General features: G+C 38.8%; 2 protein-coding genes across 5 annotated transcripts in view; one reads left to right on the forward strand and one right to left on the reverse strand.

Moving 5' to 3' along the window:
* The window catches only part of tfr2 (transferrin receptor 2), a 1,009,002-nt gene that overhangs the window by 310,248 nt on the left and 678,754 nt on the right, over window positions 1-20,000 (reverse strand). The window lies entirely within an intron of this gene.
* The window catches only part of cntrob (centrobin, centrosomal BRCA2 interacting protein), a 33,500-nt gene that overhangs the window by 2,342 nt on the left and 11,158 nt on the right, over window positions 1-20,000 (forward strand). For all 4 annotated transcript variants that reach the window (XM_087305008.1, XM_087305006.1, XM_087305007.1 and 1 more), the window contains exons 3-13: window positions 1,791-2,001; window positions 2,308-2,398; window positions 5,000-5,072; window positions 5,727-5,856; window positions 6,101-6,217; window positions 7,563-7,679; window positions 7,761-7,859; window positions 11,837-12,040; window positions 12,413-12,538; window positions 15,602-15,735; window positions 17,224-17,349. In XM_087305008.1, coding sequence (XP_087161134.1) covers window positions 1,791-2,001; window positions 2,308-2,398; window positions 5,000-5,072; window positions 5,727-5,856; window positions 6,101-6,217; window positions 7,563-7,679; window positions 7,761-7,859; window positions 11,837-12,040; window positions 12,413-12,538; window positions 15,602-15,735; window positions 17,224-17,349 — 1,428 coding nt within the window. The remainder of the gene's footprint in view (window positions 1-1,790; window positions 2,002-2,307; window positions 2,399-4,999; window positions 5,073-5,726; window positions 5,857-6,100; window positions 6,218-7,562; window positions 7,680-7,760; window positions 7,860-11,836; window positions 12,041-12,412; window positions 12,539-15,601; window positions 15,736-17,223; window positions 17,350-20,000) is intronic.

Below are 20,000 nucleotides of genomic sequence, written 5' to 3' on the forward strand. Positions count from 1 at the left end.
ATGTTAATATCAGAATGTCAGTCTTAAGGATATCTAGAAGGTGGATCGTTTATATGGATACACCTTAATAAAATGGGAATGATTAGTGATATTAACGTCCTGTTTGTGGCACATTAGTATATGTGAGGGGGCAAACTTTTTAAGATGGGTGGCGACCATGGTGGCCATTTTGAAGTCGGCCATCTTGGATCCAACTTTAGTTTTTTTCAATAGGAAGAGGGTCATGTGACACATCAAACTTATTGGGAATTTCACAAGAAAAGCAATGGTGTGCTTGGTTTTAACATAACTTTATTCTTTCATGAGTTCTTTACAAGTCTTTGACCACTTATAAAATGTGTTCAATGTGCTCCCTATTGTGTTGGATTGTTAAAGCAACCCTCTTCTCCCACTCTTCACACACTGATAGCAACACCGCAGGAGAAATGCCAGCACAGGTTTCCAGTATGTGTAGTTTCAGGTGCTGCACATCTTGTATCTTCACACCATAGACAACAGTGGGGCCGTTCTTCATCATTGGAAGCCTTAAAGCCACTGGATATTTAAGATTGCTTCATGATGATGTGTTTCCCTCTTTATGCACTGAAGCCGGCGTGTTCGCTGAGTTTCTCTAGCAAGATGGTGCACCACCCCATTATGGGTGTCAGGTCCGAGCATTCCTAGATGAACAGTTTCCCGAAAAGTGTATTGCTTGTCATGGGCCAGCTGAATGACCTCCAAGGGGTCCAGATCTGACTTCCTTAGACTTTATCTTTGGGGTCATCTGAAGGCAGTTGTCTATGGTGTGAAGATACAAGATGTGCAGCACCTGAAACTACGGATACTGGAAGCCTGTGCTGGCATTTCTCCTGTGGTGTTGCTATCAGTGTGTGAAGAGTGGGAGAAGAAGTTAACAATCCAACACACCAGGCAGCACATTGAACACATTTTATAAGTGGTCAGAAACTTGTAAATAACTCATGAAAGAATAAAGTTACGTTAAAACCAAGCACACCATTGCTTTTCTTGTGAAATTCCTAATAGGTTCGATGTGTCACATGACCCTCTTCCTATTGAAAAAATAAAAGTTGGATCCAAGATGGCTGACTTCAAAATGGCCAACATGGTCACCACCCATCTTGAAAAGTTTGCCCCCTCACATATACTAATGTGCCACAAACAGGACGTAAATATCACCAACCATTCCCATTTATTAAGGTGTATCCATGTAAATGGCCCACCCTGTAATATTTAGTGTGCTTCAAAACAGTGACAGAATTCACACTTAGAAGATATAAGTAACACCGCTTACAGTTTGTCTCTTCCTTCTAAATGGATCAACAATGTTTTTGCTGTCTCTTAATACTTAAGTATCTCATCAGATCTTCTGCCCAATCAAATGCTCTCTAGTGTCTGACATGCCCCGCCCCCTTCTTCTTCTTTGATTTTCATTTGGCTGTTTTATTAAAAAGGAGGAGCTACTATACGACCCGCCCTCTCTTCGCTCATTAGTTGAGATTATGACAAACATTGAATAAAAATGCTCATTCCAGCACTTCAGGGGTTGTGCAGGATGTTTTCTGATTTATTTTTGCTGCCTAAAATAACTGATTGGGCGCTGCAGATGCTTTTCTTAATATTCGCATCAGTTCGTGCTGCATTTTTTCTTGTCTTAGTTGTTTAAATATACACGATTACAGTTAAAACGTTTAGTAATTCTGTGAATTATAAAATTCCACAAACGCCTGTTGAGACTCATCAAACTGTTTGTATCAAATGAGGTTAATATTGGAGTGTTTAATGTCTGTCAGGCAGGTGTCATTCGCTCTGTCCTCTCCTGATCTCACCGCTGTCAGGACGACCTCAGCCACGCCTCCTCTGCTCTCTGATAGGCTGGAGGAGCTCAGTTTGGACTCCGCCTCCTCTCATGATGTGATGGGCATAGGAGAGGAGGGGGTGGAGTCAGATGCAGAAGAGGTGGGGCTTCAACTTTTGAAGAGCCTGAGATCTGCACAACCGACGGTAATGCCTGTAAACGAACACACGCTTTGTTCATGTAAAAATAGGCTTTTGAATATAATCATGCATGTTTGGCTGTAAAAGCGCATCGGCAGGTGTTTCTCTGAACAGTCGCAGGTCAGATTAAGTGCTTATTAATTATGAATATTATTTATTTTTATTTTCTGTGACCCTTCTTAGTTTTAGTTTTTCATTTATTGTGAGTTTTTAAAATGTTATGTCAGTTAATAATATGTTTTTTTGACCAATAACTTATTAGTCTTAAATTTTATTTACTATAGTAACGTCTGTGTGTGTCTCTGTGTGTAGAGTGGCAGGAAGCACATAGAGGAGATGGAAAGTGTGAGGACACACTTGCAGTCTATACTGAGGCCAACACAGACAACTGCAGACAGACACGGTGAGAACACACACACACACACACACACACACACACACACACACACACACACACACACTGCATCCCAATTTGTCAACTTATACTATGTCCTAAAAGTATGTACTCTCTTACACAGAAAAATCCATTAAGTTGAGTGTTGATTCTTAATAAATCCACACTCCTTTAATGAACCTAAAAGAGCACATGTCACTCCGCTGCTCATCCGTTTGCACTGGCTGCCAGTTGCTGCTCGCATCAAAATCAAAGCTCTGATGTTTGCTTACAAAGTGACTTCTGGCTTTGCTCCTTCTTATCTGCTCTCACTTCTGCAGATGTATGTGTCCTCCAGAAACTTGCGTTCTGTGAATGAACGTCGCCTCGTGGTTCCATCCCAAAGAGGGAAGAAATCACTTTCCCGAACTCTCGCGTTCAATCTGCCCAGTTGGCGGAATGAACTCCCTAACTGCATCAGAACGGCAGAGTCACTCACTGTCTTTAAGAAACCACTAAAAACTCAACTATTTAGTCTCCACTTCACTTCCTAATCTGCAATTGCCTCTCTGGTTCCACTGCTAATGCCTAGTTCACACTAAAGGATTTTAAGCCTGATTTGAGCCCGATTTGGAAGTTAACGAGCTCGCCGACAGATCGGGCTGTGATCGGGAAGAAATCTGCGGGTGCTCGGCGCTCGCCGCTCTTTATGTGTGAACTACTGAGCAACGCATCAACGAGGCTCGCTGACGTGTCGCCGACACCTCGCAGACGGAAATCCAACATTCAGCATGCTAAATATTCCAGAGCAGACGGCCGACTCAACCCCACGTGTGGTCAGATATAGTGACGAGCTACAGCCAATGAGAGAGCATATCAGCATGAGCTGAATGGCTTTGTGTTCAGGAGCTCAGCAGAAACATCTGTGATTGGTCAGAATGGGCATCGGTGCACTGGCTTCATTCTGCGTTAACACAGACATGAGAGTAGGCTATATTAACAGTGGAGCTAGAATTCTGTAACTATTAGAATTACCATACTGCTCATTCTGATGGTTCTTATATAAAACGCCATACTGTCACAACATATTTACATTCAAAGCTATTATTGAGATATTAAAATTAAGCTTTGAATGTCTGGCATCATATTTAATGACACCATTACCCTAAAAATATAATATTTTTGTTGGTAATACAGCCTATAAATATGTAGTTAAGATACTAAAACACTTAAAGGCTTGGCTTTCATTTTCACTTTCAAACAGGAGCTATTTAACAGCACAGAATCTGCAGTTTTGAAAGATATCTAAAGCAAATTGATGTTTTTGCCATCAGAAAGTTTTGTTTATGTTAGCAGGAAGTTGCTAGGCAAGAAAATGCACACATATTTAAAGTCACAGTGAAAAGTATCAGACATGCATGCAGTCATTTTAACCAATATGGTAATTTAAGGCAGAAATGCTCAGTTCTTTACTGTTTTGTAATAAAAAAAAATAACAATGTCAGAAAGAAATACACTGATAGTTAGAAAACGGCAGGGTGTTATAAATATGTTCGTTTTATTTCAAAGAGTTATAAAATTACAAAAATTAAAAACTCTCTGTGTATCTATCCACTGGAACCTGCAGATGAGTGATTAATTCGCTGATGAATCAGCTGATTTGACGATGTTTTTAAATGCTTTCTCCAAAGCTTGAAACGCTGTCAGTGATGTAATCCGCACACAAGCAGCCAATAGTGTTCAGCTTTTTCTGACGACTCCTCCCTCAAATTTTCATTGGCTGTGGTTTGGTAGCTTGAATGAGCTGTTGGGGAATGAGTTGTTGTCAGATCATGTAGTGTGTGACCCCCCTCTTGTGGATCGTTCACGGAGTGTTGCGTAGTGTGAACACCACAGAGATTAAAAGACACAAAGTCAGGTCATGTAGTGTGAACGGCACAGCGATCTGCTGATGTTTAAAATCCTGTAGTGTGAACTAGGCTTAAATGTACTACAAAAAAAATAAATAAATAATGTTTTGCTATTACACTTAACATACCTGAAACTTGCCTACAGCGCTTATTCATCTTCCTTGTCCTCATTTGTAAGTCGCTTTGGATAAAAGTGTCTGCTAAATGACTAAATGTAAATGTGTTTAAAAGAAGAGTGTGCAAGAGTGTGTCTTAAATTATTTAAACCATTGATTTCACATATCCGCCATTTTTGTAGTTTTTCTTCTAAATATACCTTGGGGAACATCACATGAACATTTTCCTGTAGTTAAGATATTAATTAAATCAATCAAACATCTTTAGCTATGCCTCTCTACTTATGTCTCGTACGTCTGACATGTTTGCAGTTTTTCAACACTTTTTATCCGTGTTTGTAGTTCTAATCAAATTCACGTCCAGTTTGCAGTGTATTGTGGGTAATATTAGCCATTAGAGTGAGCACAGATCTGCACCACCAATTTCTACTTGAAAAAGTGGATAATCCGTGTAACTTGATAAAGCTCATTTCAACATGCTCTAATGTGGGACACACTCATTCTGTTTTTGACTACTATTTAGGGAGGATTGTATGTGAATTGGCATGCAGCAACACATTAGTTACATGTAGGTTTTACCTCACCTTTGACTTTTGACTCTGTAGATTTTCTGACTCCTGCATCACAGCACTTCCTGGATGATTCACATGAGAGTGATGCCACGTCACGCCTGCTCAGGTGAAACACACAAACACACACATATATGTGTATATATATGTAACCAATTTAACAAATTTTTGTGGATTGAACATAAAAAATTAAGTTGTCCTAACAATCTCAGAAATTGTGTTGTTTCAGTTGTGTGTGTGTGTATACATATATACACATATATATATATATATATATATATATATATATATATATATATATATATATATATATATATATATATATATATATATATATATATATATATATGTATGTATGTATGTATGTATGTATGTATGTATGTATGTATGTATGTATGTATATATATATATATACATACATACATACATACATACATACACACACACACACACACACACACACACACACACATATATATAACAAATTTATGTGGATTTTATATATAGATTTTGTATATATATGTATGTATGTATGTTTATGTGTGTGTGTGTGTGTGTATATGTGTGTATATATATATATATATATATATATATATATATATATATATATATATATATATATATATATATATATATATATATATGTAAATTGTAAATATATATTTTATTTTTTTGTTCTACATTAAAATCTGAACAGCAAGTGTGTGTTTATGTCTCTGCTTGTGTGTGTGTGTGTGTGTGTGTGTGTGTGTGTGTGTGTCAGTGGTGTGTGTGTAGGTGGTGTGGAGGAGTTGTTCCCTCGTTATTCCCGTCTTCATTCAGATGTGAGCTGCGCAGTTTCTGAGCTGCAGGTGCTGAGAGACAGTCTAGAGAGAGAGCGAGAGCGCCGCAAGGTAAAGCGGGTAGTTCACACACAAAAAATAAGCATTTACAGTTAATTTACTGAGGATGTAGGCGACCTTTTCTTCTTCAGCAGAACATTGAAGAAGATTTTTGAGCTGAATCTGTAGTCCTTGGTGATTCATATATGTCATCTGTGTGTGTGTGTTTGTGTGTGTTTGTGTGTGTTTTTGTGTGTTTGTGTGTGTTTGTATGTGTTTGTATGTGTTTGTGTGTTTGTGTTTGTGTGTGTTTCAGGTGTGTGAGCAGCAGGTGGCGTCTCTCCAAAGTAAAGTTCTTCAGTTTCAGCAGCAGTTAACACTCGCTGTAGCCGCCGACCGCAAGAAAGACATCATGATTGAACAGTTGGACAAGGTAAACACACAGTATAGTCAGGGTGCTGAAATTAGACGGTGATCTCCTGTTTTCGAGGTTTAAAAAGTGCTTAGATTTTGGATTAAGTGCTTGACAATGTCATCGTTGATTTAGTTTTAATTTATAATTATAATAATTAGAATTTATTAAGTACATGGGTATTTTTTATTATTATATGTTGTTATATCTTTGTGCTTTTGCATAAAATGAGGAGTCTCTAGCGTGTTCTGCCTGTCTTTTTTGTCTGTGCCATTTTAAAATAAATGTAAATTTAAGATGAAAGATGACACATTTTAGATACAAATAAGTAAGATTTGACAGAGTTGATAATAGTAGTTCAGTGTTGTGCTTTGGGTGAACATGCTATCAATTTTTCTTAACCACATACTACAGTATAGCACACAATAACGTCTGTTGAAAACATGACCATTGACTATACTTATCATTTATAACTAATAATTTGACTGAGTATGCATCAGGCTGCCGAATTCTTGTGCAGTGGAAATAAGCCGATAGATAGCCAGTAGGTTGAACACGGCTGATATGTCTGTTGTGTAATTCATTCCTTTTCTTGTCGGCTTAGTCCCTTTATTAATCCGGGGTCGCCACAGCGGAATGAACCGCCAACTTATCCAGCAAGTTTTTACGCAGCGGATGCCCTTCCAGCCGCAACCCATCTCTGGGAAACTGTTGTGTAATTTAAGAGTTAAAATTAAAGAGTATTGATAGTGTATATATAAATAATGAGTACTAAATAAGGCTATCATGATTGTCAATGATGAGAGACATCTATTTTCTTACACCTTCCAATTGTTAACATCCGGCCGTCGATATTGTGTTCCCAGATGCCTAAGAAATAGGATAAAATGATCATTTATACCTCAAAGCAATTAGCAGTAGCAGTTGATGGCTAGTAGACTGGATATTTATTTAGAGGTACCATGTTTTTAAATGTTTTATTTATATAAATGCCAAATGTGAAATGTCAGATGTCACTGTGAGTGTACACTGCAAATCAAATTTCCTTACGGGGACAAATAAAGATAACTAACTAATTTATGCAGATTTACTAGTAAATATTTGTGTCACTCCTTTAAAGTGAATGAGACCATCTTATCTGGAATCTGTTCATTGCTCTTATTGTTTTTATTGTTGTTTTTTTACTTTATTTATAGAACTTTTTGTGAAAGCATAACACTCAATAGTGTACAAAATACATATTTGTTAGGAAAATGTTATGAGTCTTATTACCCTGATCCCAATTTTCCCCGCTTCCATTGTTAATTACATTTTTTTATTTTTTTATTGAAAAATAAACGCTGTAAACCGTGTGTGGGTGTGTCAGACGCTGGTGAAGGTGGTTGAGGGCTGGAAGAGGCACGATCAGGAGCGAAATGAGGAGATGAAACGGCTGCAGGAGGAGAAGGAGACCGCTGAGAAAACACACAACAAACATGCACAGGTACACACACACACACACACAGCCACAGACTGTTCCACGTGTCATTATACGTGTGAAAATGCTGCTATGTGTGTGTTTCAGGCTCTGTCTCGTGTTGAGCAGAATCTCTCTGAGGTTGAGGAAACTCTGAAGAAGGAGCAGAAACACAATCAGGAGCTGCAGAAGACCAACAAACGACTGGTACTACAATGTTGAGCACGCAAATTAATCTTTAAAACACTGACAATAATGATGGATATGATTATGATAGTGCTTATAAATATGGCTTTGATGTGGTGGTTAAATAAAAGTGTTGTTGGTTATTATTAATATTACTACGAGAGTGGTGATTATAATGATTAATACAGTGATGGAGATGGTAATGAAAATGGTAATAAATATGATGATGGAGATGATGCTGGAGATAAAGTTGGTGGTAATGATGATAGTGATGTTTAAGGTTACTGTTTCTGTGGTGGTAATGATTAATTCAGTGGAGATGGTAATGAATATGATGTTGGAGATGATGCTGGAGATAATGTTTGTGGTAATGATGATAGTGATGTTTAAGGTTAATGTTTCTGTGGTGGTAATGATTAATACAGTGATGGAGATGATAATGAAAATGGTAATGAATATGATGTTGGAGATGATGCTGGAGATAATGTTGGTGGTAATAATGATAGAGATGTTTAAGGTTACTGTTTCTGTGGTGGTAATGATTAATATGATGTTTAAGGTTACTGTTTCTGTGGTGGTAATGATTAATTTAGTGGAGATGGTAATGAAAATGGTAATAAATATGATGTTGGAGATGATGCTGGAGATAATGTTTGTGGCAATGATGATAGTGATGTTTAAGGTTACTGTTTCCATGGTGGTAATAATTAATTCAGTGGAGATGGTAATGAAAATGGTAATAAATATGATTTTGGAGATGATGCTGGAAATAAAGTTGGTGGTAATGATGATAGTGATGTTTAAGGTTACTGTTTCTGTGGTGGTAATGATTAATTCAGTGGAGATGGTAAGAAAAATGGTAATGCATATGATGTTGGAGATGATGCTGGAAATAATGTTGGTGATAATGATGATAGTGATGTTTAAGGTTACTGTTTCTGTGGTGGTAATGATTAATTCAGTGGAGATGGTAATAAAAATGGTAATAAATATGATTTTGGAGATGATGCTGGAAATAAAGTTGATGGTAATGATGATAGTGATGTTTAAGGTTACTGTTTCTGTGGTGGTAATGATTAATATGATGTTTAAGGTTACTGTTTCTGTGGTGGTAATGATTAATTTAGTGGAGATGGTAATGAAAATGGTAATAAATATGATATTGGAGATGATGCTGGAGATAATGTTGGCGGTAATGATGATAGTGATGTTTAAGGTTAATGTTTCTGTGGTGGGAATCATTAATACAGTGATGGAGATGGTAATGAAAATGGTAATAAATATGATGTTGGAGATGATGCTGGAGATAATGTTGGCGGTAATGATGATAGTGATGTTTAAGGTTAATGTTTCTGTGGTGGGAATCATTAATACAGTGATGGAGATGGTAATGAAAATGGTAATAAATATGATGTTGGAGATGATGCTGGAGATAATGTTTGTGGCAATGATGATAGTGATGTTTAAGGTTACTGTTTCCATGGTGGTAATAATTAATTCAGTGGAGATGGTAATGAAAATGGTAATAAATATGATTTTGGAGATGATGCTGGAAATAAAGTTGGTGGTAATGATGATAGTGATGTTTAAGGTTAATGTTTCTGTGGTGGTAATGATTAATTCAGTGGAGATGGTAAGAAAAATGGTAATGCATATGATGTTGAAGATGATGCTGGAAATAATGTTGGTGATAATGATGATAGTGATGTTTAAGGTTACTGTTTCTGTGGTGGTAATGATTAATTCAGTGGAGATGGTAATAAAAATGGTAATAAATATGATTTTGGAGATGATGCTGAAAATAAAGTTGGCGATAATGATGATAGTGATGTTTAAGGTTACTGTTTCTGTGGTGGTAATGATTAATTCAGTGGAATTGGTAATAACATGGTAATAAATTTGATTTTGGAGATGATGCTGGAAATAAAGTTGGCGGTAATGATGATAGTGATGTTTAAGGTTACTGTTTCTGTGGTGGTAATAATTAATTCAGTGGAGATGGTAATAACATGGTAATAAATATGATTTTGGAGATGATGCTGGAGATAAAGTTGACGGTAATGATGATAGTGATGTTTAAGGTTACTGTTTCTGTGGTGGTAATGATTAATTCAGTGGAGATGGTAATGAAAGTTGTAATGAATATGATGTTGGACATGATGCTTGAGATAAGATTGGTGATGATGATAGTGATGTTTATGGTTACTCTTTCAGTGGTGGGAATCATTAATACAGTGGTGGTGGTGGTGGTGGTGGTAATAAATTTTTTTTATAAATTTTATGCTGGAGATGATGCTGGAGATAATATTGGTAGTAATGATGTTGTTTATGATTATGGTTATGGTGGTGGTAATGATAATGACTAAGGTGGTGGTAATAACAATGGTAATAAATATGGTGTTTTATATGATGGTTGTGATAATGAAAATAATAATAATAATGGTGATGGTAATGATAGGTATGTTTATGGTAATGACGGACTGTTCTGGTAACTATAATAGCAGTGGTGCAGAGGAGCCATAGTTATTATAGGGATGATTGTTATGTTCATTGTACTGGTGTTAGTGCTGATGATGTTGGTGGTGGTGGTGGTGGTGGTAATTATGACTGATAATGGGGAGAAATATGCTGCTGGTGATGGTAATGATGATAGTAGTAATATAACAACATTGGAGGAGGTGGTGAATATTGTCTGTGGAGATTGGGGTGGTAATGATATTACTGATAGTTATGGTGTGGTGGTAAGGATTATGACAGTAATGGTAATGATAATGGTAATAAATATGGTACTGGAGGTAATGGTGATAGTAAAGATGATTATTACAGGCTGTGGTAATGATAATGGTTAGGTGATAAATATGGTGTTGGAGGAGGTAAGATGGTGATAGTAAAGATGACTATGGCTGGTTGTGGTAATGATAATGGTCAGGTGATAAATATGTTGTTGATGGTGGTGGAAATGAAATTACTGATGTTTTTGGTGGTGTTAGTAATGATTATGACAGTAAAGGGGGTTAATGATGATATATATGGTGCTGGAGATAGTGGTGATGGTAATAATGATAGTAGTAATTATTACAATATTGGGGGAGGTAATGATATTGCTAATAAGTATGATGTTGGAGATGATAGTGGTGGTGGGAATGATAGTACTGATGATTATATTGGTGGTGGTGGTGGTGGTAATAATTATGACAGTGATGTTGGTGGTATTGAAAGCTGTTAAAAATATGGTGCTGGAGATGATAGTGGTGATAAATATGATGGTGGCGGTGTTAATGACAGTTATATTTATGGTAATGACAATGGCAATTATGGTAACTATAATGGCTGTTGGAGATATGGGAATGATTGGTGGTGGTAGTGGTGAAGGTAATGAGGATATTAGTGATGATTATATGACTGGTGGTGGTAATGATAATGGTGATTTATATGGTGTTGGTGGTGATGATTGTAATGGTGGTGATGGTAATGATTATGATACTAATGGTGGTGGTGATGATAATTAAAATGTTGATTAAATGTGATGCTGCTAGGGATAATGGTGGTGGTAATGACGATAGTGCTGGTGGGTTTGATAAATATGATGTATAGATTATAGTAGTGGTAATGATAGCAGTTATGATTATGATGGTGGTGGTAATGATAGTTATGTTTTTATGGGGACTATAATGACAGTGCTGGAGAGAATAGTGGTTATGGTAGTGGTGATTATAATGGTGATGTTAGTAGTGGTGATGGTAATGAGGATATTAGTGATGATTGTATGACTGGTGGTGGTATGTATGGTGTTGGACATGACGGTGGTAATGATATTACTGATGATTATGGTGGGTGGTGGTAATGATTATGACAGCAATGGTGATGATTACATTGTTGAAGCTAGTTGTGGTTATGATTATGGCAATGACAGAAGCAGTAATGGTGATTCTAATGAGTGGATGGTGAATATGATTGTGGTGATGATGGTGGTATCAACGATGCGTTTGTGATTTCAGGAGCAAGAGGCGTCTGATCTGCGTGTGCATGTGGAGGACTTACAGCAAGACAAGCAAAAGCTTAGCAGAGAAGCAGATAAACACAGAGAGCAGCTCCACAAACTCCAGACAGAGTCGCATGACACACGGACGAATCTACAACAACAAATCAAGGAGCTGCAGCAGCACACACAAGAATTACAGCAGCAGCTGCACACACACACGGTGAGACACACACACACACACACACACACACACACACTAGGGCTGCACAGTGTAAGATGTATAATGTGGTTATTCACAATAACTACATCGCAGGATATGCATTGTTGAGTCTGGATTATAGTTGATCATTTGTTTTTGAGCCCTGTGACTGTATAATGACTATAAAAGCATTCAGGAATAAGAAGTTATACTATGTGCAGCTTCAGTAATAATGCATTTCATTGAATTATTTTTATTATTCAATTACTGTGACTGTGTATGTGTGTGTGTGTGTGTGTGTGTGTGTGTGTGTGTGTGTGTGTGTGTGTGTGTGCGTGTGTGTGTGTGTGTGTGTGTGTGTGTGTGTGTGCATGTGTGCGTTTGTGTGTTCAGGATCAGCTGAAACAGGAAGTGTCTGCGCGTGAAGAGGCAGAAAGCAGAACTCGGCTGTTACAGGAAGAGCTGGAGACGACAAGGAGAGAGCGAGAGACACTGAGAATAGAGCGAGCACTGGAGCAGGTCTCACACACACTCATACATTATAGACCTTATTCTGAGATGATAATAATTCCTTACATTTATATAGCGCTTTTCTGGGCACTTAAAGTGCTTTACACATTAGGGAGAATCTCCTCATCCACTACCAGTGTGCAGCATCCACCTGGATGATGCGACGGCAGCTGATTTGCGCCAGACCGCACACCACACAACAGCTGATTGGTGGAGAGGAGACAGAGTGATGAAGCCAATTATGATATGGGGATGGTTAGGAGGTCATGATGGACTGAGGCCAGTGGGCAGATTTGGCCAGGATGCCAGGGTTAAACCCCTACTGTTTTTCCAAGGACATCTTGGGATTTTTAATGATCACAGAGAGTCGGGTGCTCGGTTTAACATCTGATCCGAAATACGGCGCTCACTGAGCAGTATAGAGTCCGCTTCATCATACTGGGGCATTAGGACTCACACAGACCGCAGGTTGGGCGCCGCCTCCTGGCCTCACTAACGATGTGGAGATGTGGAAGTGTGATTGTTTTAGCGATTGATTAAGAGCTGCTGATTCCGTTTCCTATGGGAGAAATGACCAGGAATAGTAAACTGCAGAAAACTGCTCGCTCAAACAAGTGTTCATGACTATTCATAAAAAGTAGAGTAGTATATTAAGAGGATATCAGTTTGCAACATCAAGCAGCAGAACAAGCTGTTTTTATTCTTTCATTCATTCATTCATTTTCCTTTGTCTTAGTCTCTTAGGGTGCTTTCACACTTGGTTCATTTGCCTGGACCGTACCCAAGTTCGATTGTCTCCCCCTGCCACCTCCTCGGTTGGTTTGTGTTCACACTGTCTTTTTTCCTTCTGAACCCCGGTACGCTTGCGTCATCGAGCTGCTGTTTTGTTTACGTCCGTTGCTAGGTGACGGCCACGCAAGCAAGCACCGAAATGGAAGGACTTCCGCACATCGCGGTCATTCTGCTTTTACTGAAAGCTTTTAGATATACAGAAAGCAACTTGCGTCCATCTGCCGCAAAAATATTATGCACATTCAGAACATCACACAGCGTCTGCAGAAGCAGTTTTTGGAGGAGACAAGCAGACATCACTGTGTTTGCCCTGGCTCAGATCGCGCGTGTCACCAAGGTACGAAACAAGACACACACACGCGAACAAACGAACGTTATGAAAACGATAGTTTGTTGTAGGGTTGTAACGGTATTAATTTTTTACGGTATGATAATCGTCTAAAACAATACCACGGTTTGACGGTTTCGCGGTATACGATATGTTACAAATGTTACAAAATAATAGAACAGTGAAGCAAATTTGACTTTTTCCAAATAATATATTTTTAGTTACTATAAACAACACCACTTACAATGAACAAATAAAAAAATAAGAAAATAATAAATAATGTGTCAAAGTCCAAATAAAGTCCAAATAAACATGGTGCAAATCCTCAGTAAAAAAAATAGATATAAATATTTACTATACTATAAATAGTTACATAACAAAACTAGATTCAATATGGAACATCCTTAGGTTTTATGTGCCAGCATGGATATGGTTGTCTGTGGATATGGATTTGGATATGGTTGTATGCAATGCAGACAAACAGCTGCACCTTCATTTGCGTCTTTTGAAAACAGCAAGAGCAGCAGTTCGTCTTTGCTGTGTCACTGTTTTGTCATGTTTCTGTGCTGCTGTGCATGCAAAAGTACTTAGTATGAGAATTATTTCATGCAAAACTTTTTTTTTTTGCGTTTTATTTAGCCGCGCATAAATGTATGCCTATCTCTCATTCCGTGTTGTTCAAAAAGCTCACTGTTGGTCCACAAACAAAAGCGAAACCTATGCTTATTGGTTGTGATATAGCGAGTTTGAACCAATCTGGGCATGGGGGAGGGACAGTGCATCAATGTAGCATGTCTGGTTTGTCCGGAGACACAGTGGCGAGCGTTTCTTTGTCAAATCAGCGTTGTCAAATTATGATGACGTAACCGCACTGATTCCGGAGCCTCTGAAAGTTGAGATTCTCTTCTTTATGCCAATCTTTGAATTTTATGAATCGGATCAGCGGATCAAAAGTTATTAAACATTTAAGAGCAATACTTATTTTTTAGCTGCGGGCGGCTGTCTCGGTCTTTAAGGGTTAAAACCGTTGATATGCAATTGTTCATGGTATGACAATCATGCACGTTCAAATCGTGGTGGACCGTCATACCGGTATATTGTTACAACCCTAGTTTGTTGTACAGTTGGCAGTTCACTATAGTTCACTTCCGTTATTTTGTACGATTGCATTCACATCAGAAGTAAACCTTACCAGAGTTCGCATGAACCGTACCCCAGACCACCTCTTTCAGGCGGACTCAGGTACGGTTTACGGGTGCGCACCCGAGTTCAGAAGACGCATTTACACTAGGTTAACGTACCGTACTATGACGTCAAACGAACTCGGGTGCTGACCAAAAGTGCTAGTGTGAAGCACCCTTATTTATCAGGGGTCACCACAGAGGAATGAACCGTCAACTATTACATTATATATGCTATTATGCTATGCTATTATATATGCTATACAACTATTATACATTATATATGTTTTACACAGCGGATGCCCTTCCAGCTGTAAGTCAGTACTGGGAAAACGAGCTGTTTGAGAGTGGAAGTTTTGTGCTTCCAAAAGAATTAGGTCTATAGAGATGCATATCATCACAGTATCTCAGTATGCCAATAAGTAGATTTGAGGAGAGTCAGACCTGTTTACACCAATGACCTCAACTGTGACTGTTTTGTTTTATTAGTCATTTTAAAAATGTTGTAACAACGTTATTTTATTGGCTAGTGTTTTTAAAAATCATTTTGATTTAAGTTGTTAAATTTAAATAAGTGGGTGGCACCTCGGCTCAATGGCTAGCACTGTCACAGTAAGAGGGTCACTGGTTAGAGTCCTGGCTGGGTCAGTTAGCCAGAAATGTAAGTTGATTCTGTTGGAGTGAGCACTGATACAGTTGTTGCTGAAGCTATCATTACTGTCATATGTCTTGCTGTGTATAGGCCTTTAAAATTGTGTGTGTGTTCTACAGACGCAGTTCGAGGCGCAGAAGTCTCAGATGGAGGCTGAGTTTCGTCTGTCATTGGAGCAGCAGATCAGTGAAAGAGTGAAGGCTGTGCAGGAGGAGAACAACACATACAACACACAACTACGACAGCAGCACAGGTACACACACAACATCACAGCATCAGTGTCATGGGCTTGAGAGTGCGGTGTGTAACTATACAAACAATAAAACAAAGGAAAATAAGCTCATAATGATTTAAAGGGCCATGAAAGCCCCTCGTTTCAGCAGGGTGTTTTCACACCTCTACTTTGGAAAAAGTCAGGAAAGTGGGCGTGTCCAGCTCTGTTTAGGGGGGAGTGTCGGAGGAAGAAAAGAGGGATGGTGTGGGAGTGTCTATTTGGGCACGCTGAGTTTCAGAGTCAAAACACACACACACAGGGGAGAAAGTGACTGTGTTTACATGGACATCTGTAGTCGAATTATTTGCCAAATGATTAAATGGTGGACTTTAACTGCAGTTTGGCTCTTTCATTCAGGGAATTCATTCATGTCCCTCGCGACAAACGAGATATTTGATTCGAGGAACTGCTCTAAGCGTGTATTTTTCATGCAATGTTTGATACCGCACGGCGAATGAGAGAAAAAAACCCTCCGCATTTCCCGGAAACTTAGATGCACACGGCAGGTAGCGTCAGAAAGCCGCGTGTGTTATTTCGGTCACTAAATGCGGTGAAAATCCTACACGAGGTTAAAGTTTGGTTGTGGTGCTAACATGTTTACACTCGGTGCAATGGTTAACTTAGTTCGATATGAACAAACTAAATAAACAAAGAGCACTGGTCGCTCACTTACCAAATCTGCAGAGACAGAACAATCACCAGCAACTAGAGCCGCGTCTTTATTAAGAGGACACTACAAGCGAATCCGGATCTCAGCGTTTGCAGATGAGAACAGCTCTCAGGTAAACAATAATCCTCCTTAGACACGTAAGTTATTGTTGTCGAGCGTCGTGTACACTGTTAATCCACACGTGACTCCAGCTGAGCTCTCACAGAGAGAAAATGAAAACAAAACTTCACTGCAGCAAACTATAAAAGCAACACTTCACGCTTGTTTTGCCAACACAACGTGGCGTCTCTGTCGTCTAAACACTGTGACAGTAATGAATATTAATGAAGTTGCACAATAGAGCGCGCTGATTGGTTTGAACCAAGCCTTACTCATGCATTAATGCAGCACACTGTAAGACGTAATAAGACTCACTCTGGCTCAGACGTCCAGTCTGCACGCTGGAATACACGCTATTATCTCATGACCGTGACGCAGCTTCAAAAATTAGTTTCAAACCGGAAGTACGAATTTGCTTGAAATAACGCAAAAACAACCAATTTACACTTTTTAGTGAAATATAGGTGTCCTAATAGTGTTTTTAGCAGTGTGGGACACATATACCACTGTCAACAGCTCAAAACATGTGTTCTGGTGTTTCGTGACCCTTTAAAAACACATTAGGGAGAGTTCATGCTGGGGTATTTAAATGTTTTGGGTGAGCTATCACTTTAAAACATCTCTCTGGTCCTTGTCACAAAATTAATCTGAACGGCAAAATTTTAGGTGCGTGCATGTGTGTGTGTGTGTGTGTTCAGGAAGCAGCTACTGGATCTAAGTGCACGGCAGGAGCGAGAGCTGGCGGCTCAGCTGGATCAGTGCAGAACACAGTTACAGGAGAGAGACGACAAACTGCAGCATCTCACACAGGCTTACCAGCACAGGTACAGCTCACACTGACAGCTGCTGCTAGCATTACAGACACAGACACCAGCACTCAGCGTCATACTGTAGCTGCTATCATCACGGCTCACTCACACCAAATGCACCTTTGCTTTTAAAACGCAAGATGCAGTGCTCAGAAATGGGCTTATAAAAAATGCAGTGCAGCGTGAGGTCCAATATGATAAACATGATGTAATAATGACAATAAAAGAGCCATTAGAAATAGGAAAACACGGTGTTCTGATAAGCGGTTTGAAGAATCGTCATATAACTCAGGATATCTGGACATGTGGATCCGAGAAATTTTTAGTTACATAAAACTTGAAAAATTAAGATGTTTACTTGCAGGATCTCTCAAAACTTTTTACAAGACCTGGAACCCTGTTTTAGACTATATCAAAGGCTTACCTTGTTTAGTCGATATCAGATCTAATAAACAGTATTCATTGGAAAGAGGAAATATTGACGCCTTAATGTGAACTTTTAATTACTATTTTTTAGGGGTGTCACGATTTCGATTATGCTCAATTTCGATTATCGAATCCAAAAATAGAATTGTCGATGCTGCCACGCCCCATGTCACGTCAGCTTGGCTTGCCAAGTGGGAAAGAAAACAGGCTTGTTGAAGTGCTTGTTAAACTGCAGGCGCAGGAGACCCGTCGACAGAGCTTAAACCCTCTCCTCTCTCAATGAAGTCGGCGGTGTGGAAGCATTTTGGATTTCCAGTGAGTTATGTTGACAACGTTCGTGTTGTCGACAAAAAAACACAGTTTTGCAAGCTCTGCTATGTACGTATTACGTACGGTTCGTCCGATAGACAACACCGGCATCGCGATCCTCCGCCCGCCCCCGTTGCAAATCCGCTGGGGAAAAGTTCACACTCAGGCCCTGTTTACACTGTCTTTGTTTTTAAATGGCATTTTAGAAGGACAACGATTTGACATCCACAGTGGCGTGTAGCATTTCTGATCAGCCCTCCTTCCTCTCTACCTCTGAAAATGCACATCACGTGACCACACAGACACAGATGCACACACAGCCATGCGCTCGAGACAGCAGGTCCAGGCAGTCAGAGGACTGCTTCAATCTTTCACTCACTTGTACATGGTCATTTTAGCGAACACCTCAGATACTGTTGGCTGGTTCCTGTTGGTTGTGCGTCTTTTTTACCGACGCCATTATAACGACACAGATCACTGCCTATTCACGAGTCCCGCAGAAAAAGTGATTGACAGGTGGTAATTATGTGTGTAACTTATCTTTATTCATTTACTGTATGATTTGGTTATGGGTAAAACAAAGACCACGCAGGTCAGGTAGTTTAAATGGTAGGCTACAAATAATTAATTGGTCATTAATTAATTAATCATAATTGAAAATCGAATCGTGCCTTTAGAATCGAAAATGTAATCGAATCGAGGATTTGGAGGATCGTGACACACTTACTATTTTTTAAATTGCTATTATTATAATTTTATTTATTTATATATGTTTTTTTTGCTTTTATCGTAAACTCGCTCATTTATTATTATATTGTTTAACAATTTCTTTTAATTCTTGTATTTTATTTTTAAATTTATTATTATTTCTTTTAGAGGATGTTTGTTTATAATTCATACATTTTAATTTATTTTATTTCAAGGGGATAGTGGGAAAATAAGACACTCTGTAATTTTTCCTTTGTTGTATTGTATACTATGATGTATTGTCTTGTTAAACTCAATAAAAAAAATAAAAAATAAAACTCAGGATATCTGGACAAAGCCACAGTGAGCGCCCCCTTCGCCATCAAATATCAGGTTGCCATGCCAACCTTCTACTTTAAACAGATGGTCACTGTTGCTCCGCCTCCTAGCTCTTCTGATTGGTCCATTGCTTTTAGAGCTGACAGCGATAAGCTAGCTGTAATGGTCAAACATGTCCGTCCAGCACGTTGAAAATCATTAAGTCGCACATTGGAGAGGAAAAATGCCTTCTGTGTTGACGGCCCCTTACTGTCATATTTGCAGTATGCTTAAGGTCTGTTTGGAAGAGCCATTTGTGGCCAAGTTTTAATGTACTGGCTGATGTCTTGAGATGTTGCTTCAGTATTTCTACATACTGTTCTGTCTCCATGATGCCATCTATGCTGTGAAGTGGACCAGTCCCTCCTGCAGCAAAACAGCCATACTTCCCCCATACTTCACATTTGGGATGGTGGCTTGTAAGCTATCCCCTTTGTCCTCCAAATGTAACACTGCTCATTATGGCCAATTAGTTCAATCTTAGCTCCATCAGAGCACAGGACATGTCTCCAAACATTACACTTTTTCCCAGTGTAATTGAGCTAATGGTAATCTGGCATTTGTGTTGATTCTGGCTTGTTGATTTTCCCATGTTGTCACACAGGGAAGCAGTGTGTTTGAGCTTTTCCTTCAATACTATTCTACAGTTGTGCCTCACATTAACTCAAATGTTGTCAATCAGCCAATCAGAAACTTCCTAAACCTTGACATCATCATCTGAGCTTTTACAGAGGCAGAACACTCTTGTTGTGTGTAAAATTGACTTTTAAGAAAAGTTATAACAATTTCTCAATACATATCTCTCTCATTATTCTGCTGTTAACCAGTTCAATTCTGCTGCTATTTTGGGATTTCCGCCTGGATTT

Source organism: Danio rerio, chromosome 23 (assembly GCF_052040795.2).
Source record: "Danio rerio strain M-AB ecotype USA chromosome 23, GRCz13ab, whole genome shotgun sequence".
Taxonomy (NCBI): Eukaryota; Metazoa; Chordata; class Actinopteri; order Cypriniformes; family Danionidae; genus Danio; species Danio rerio.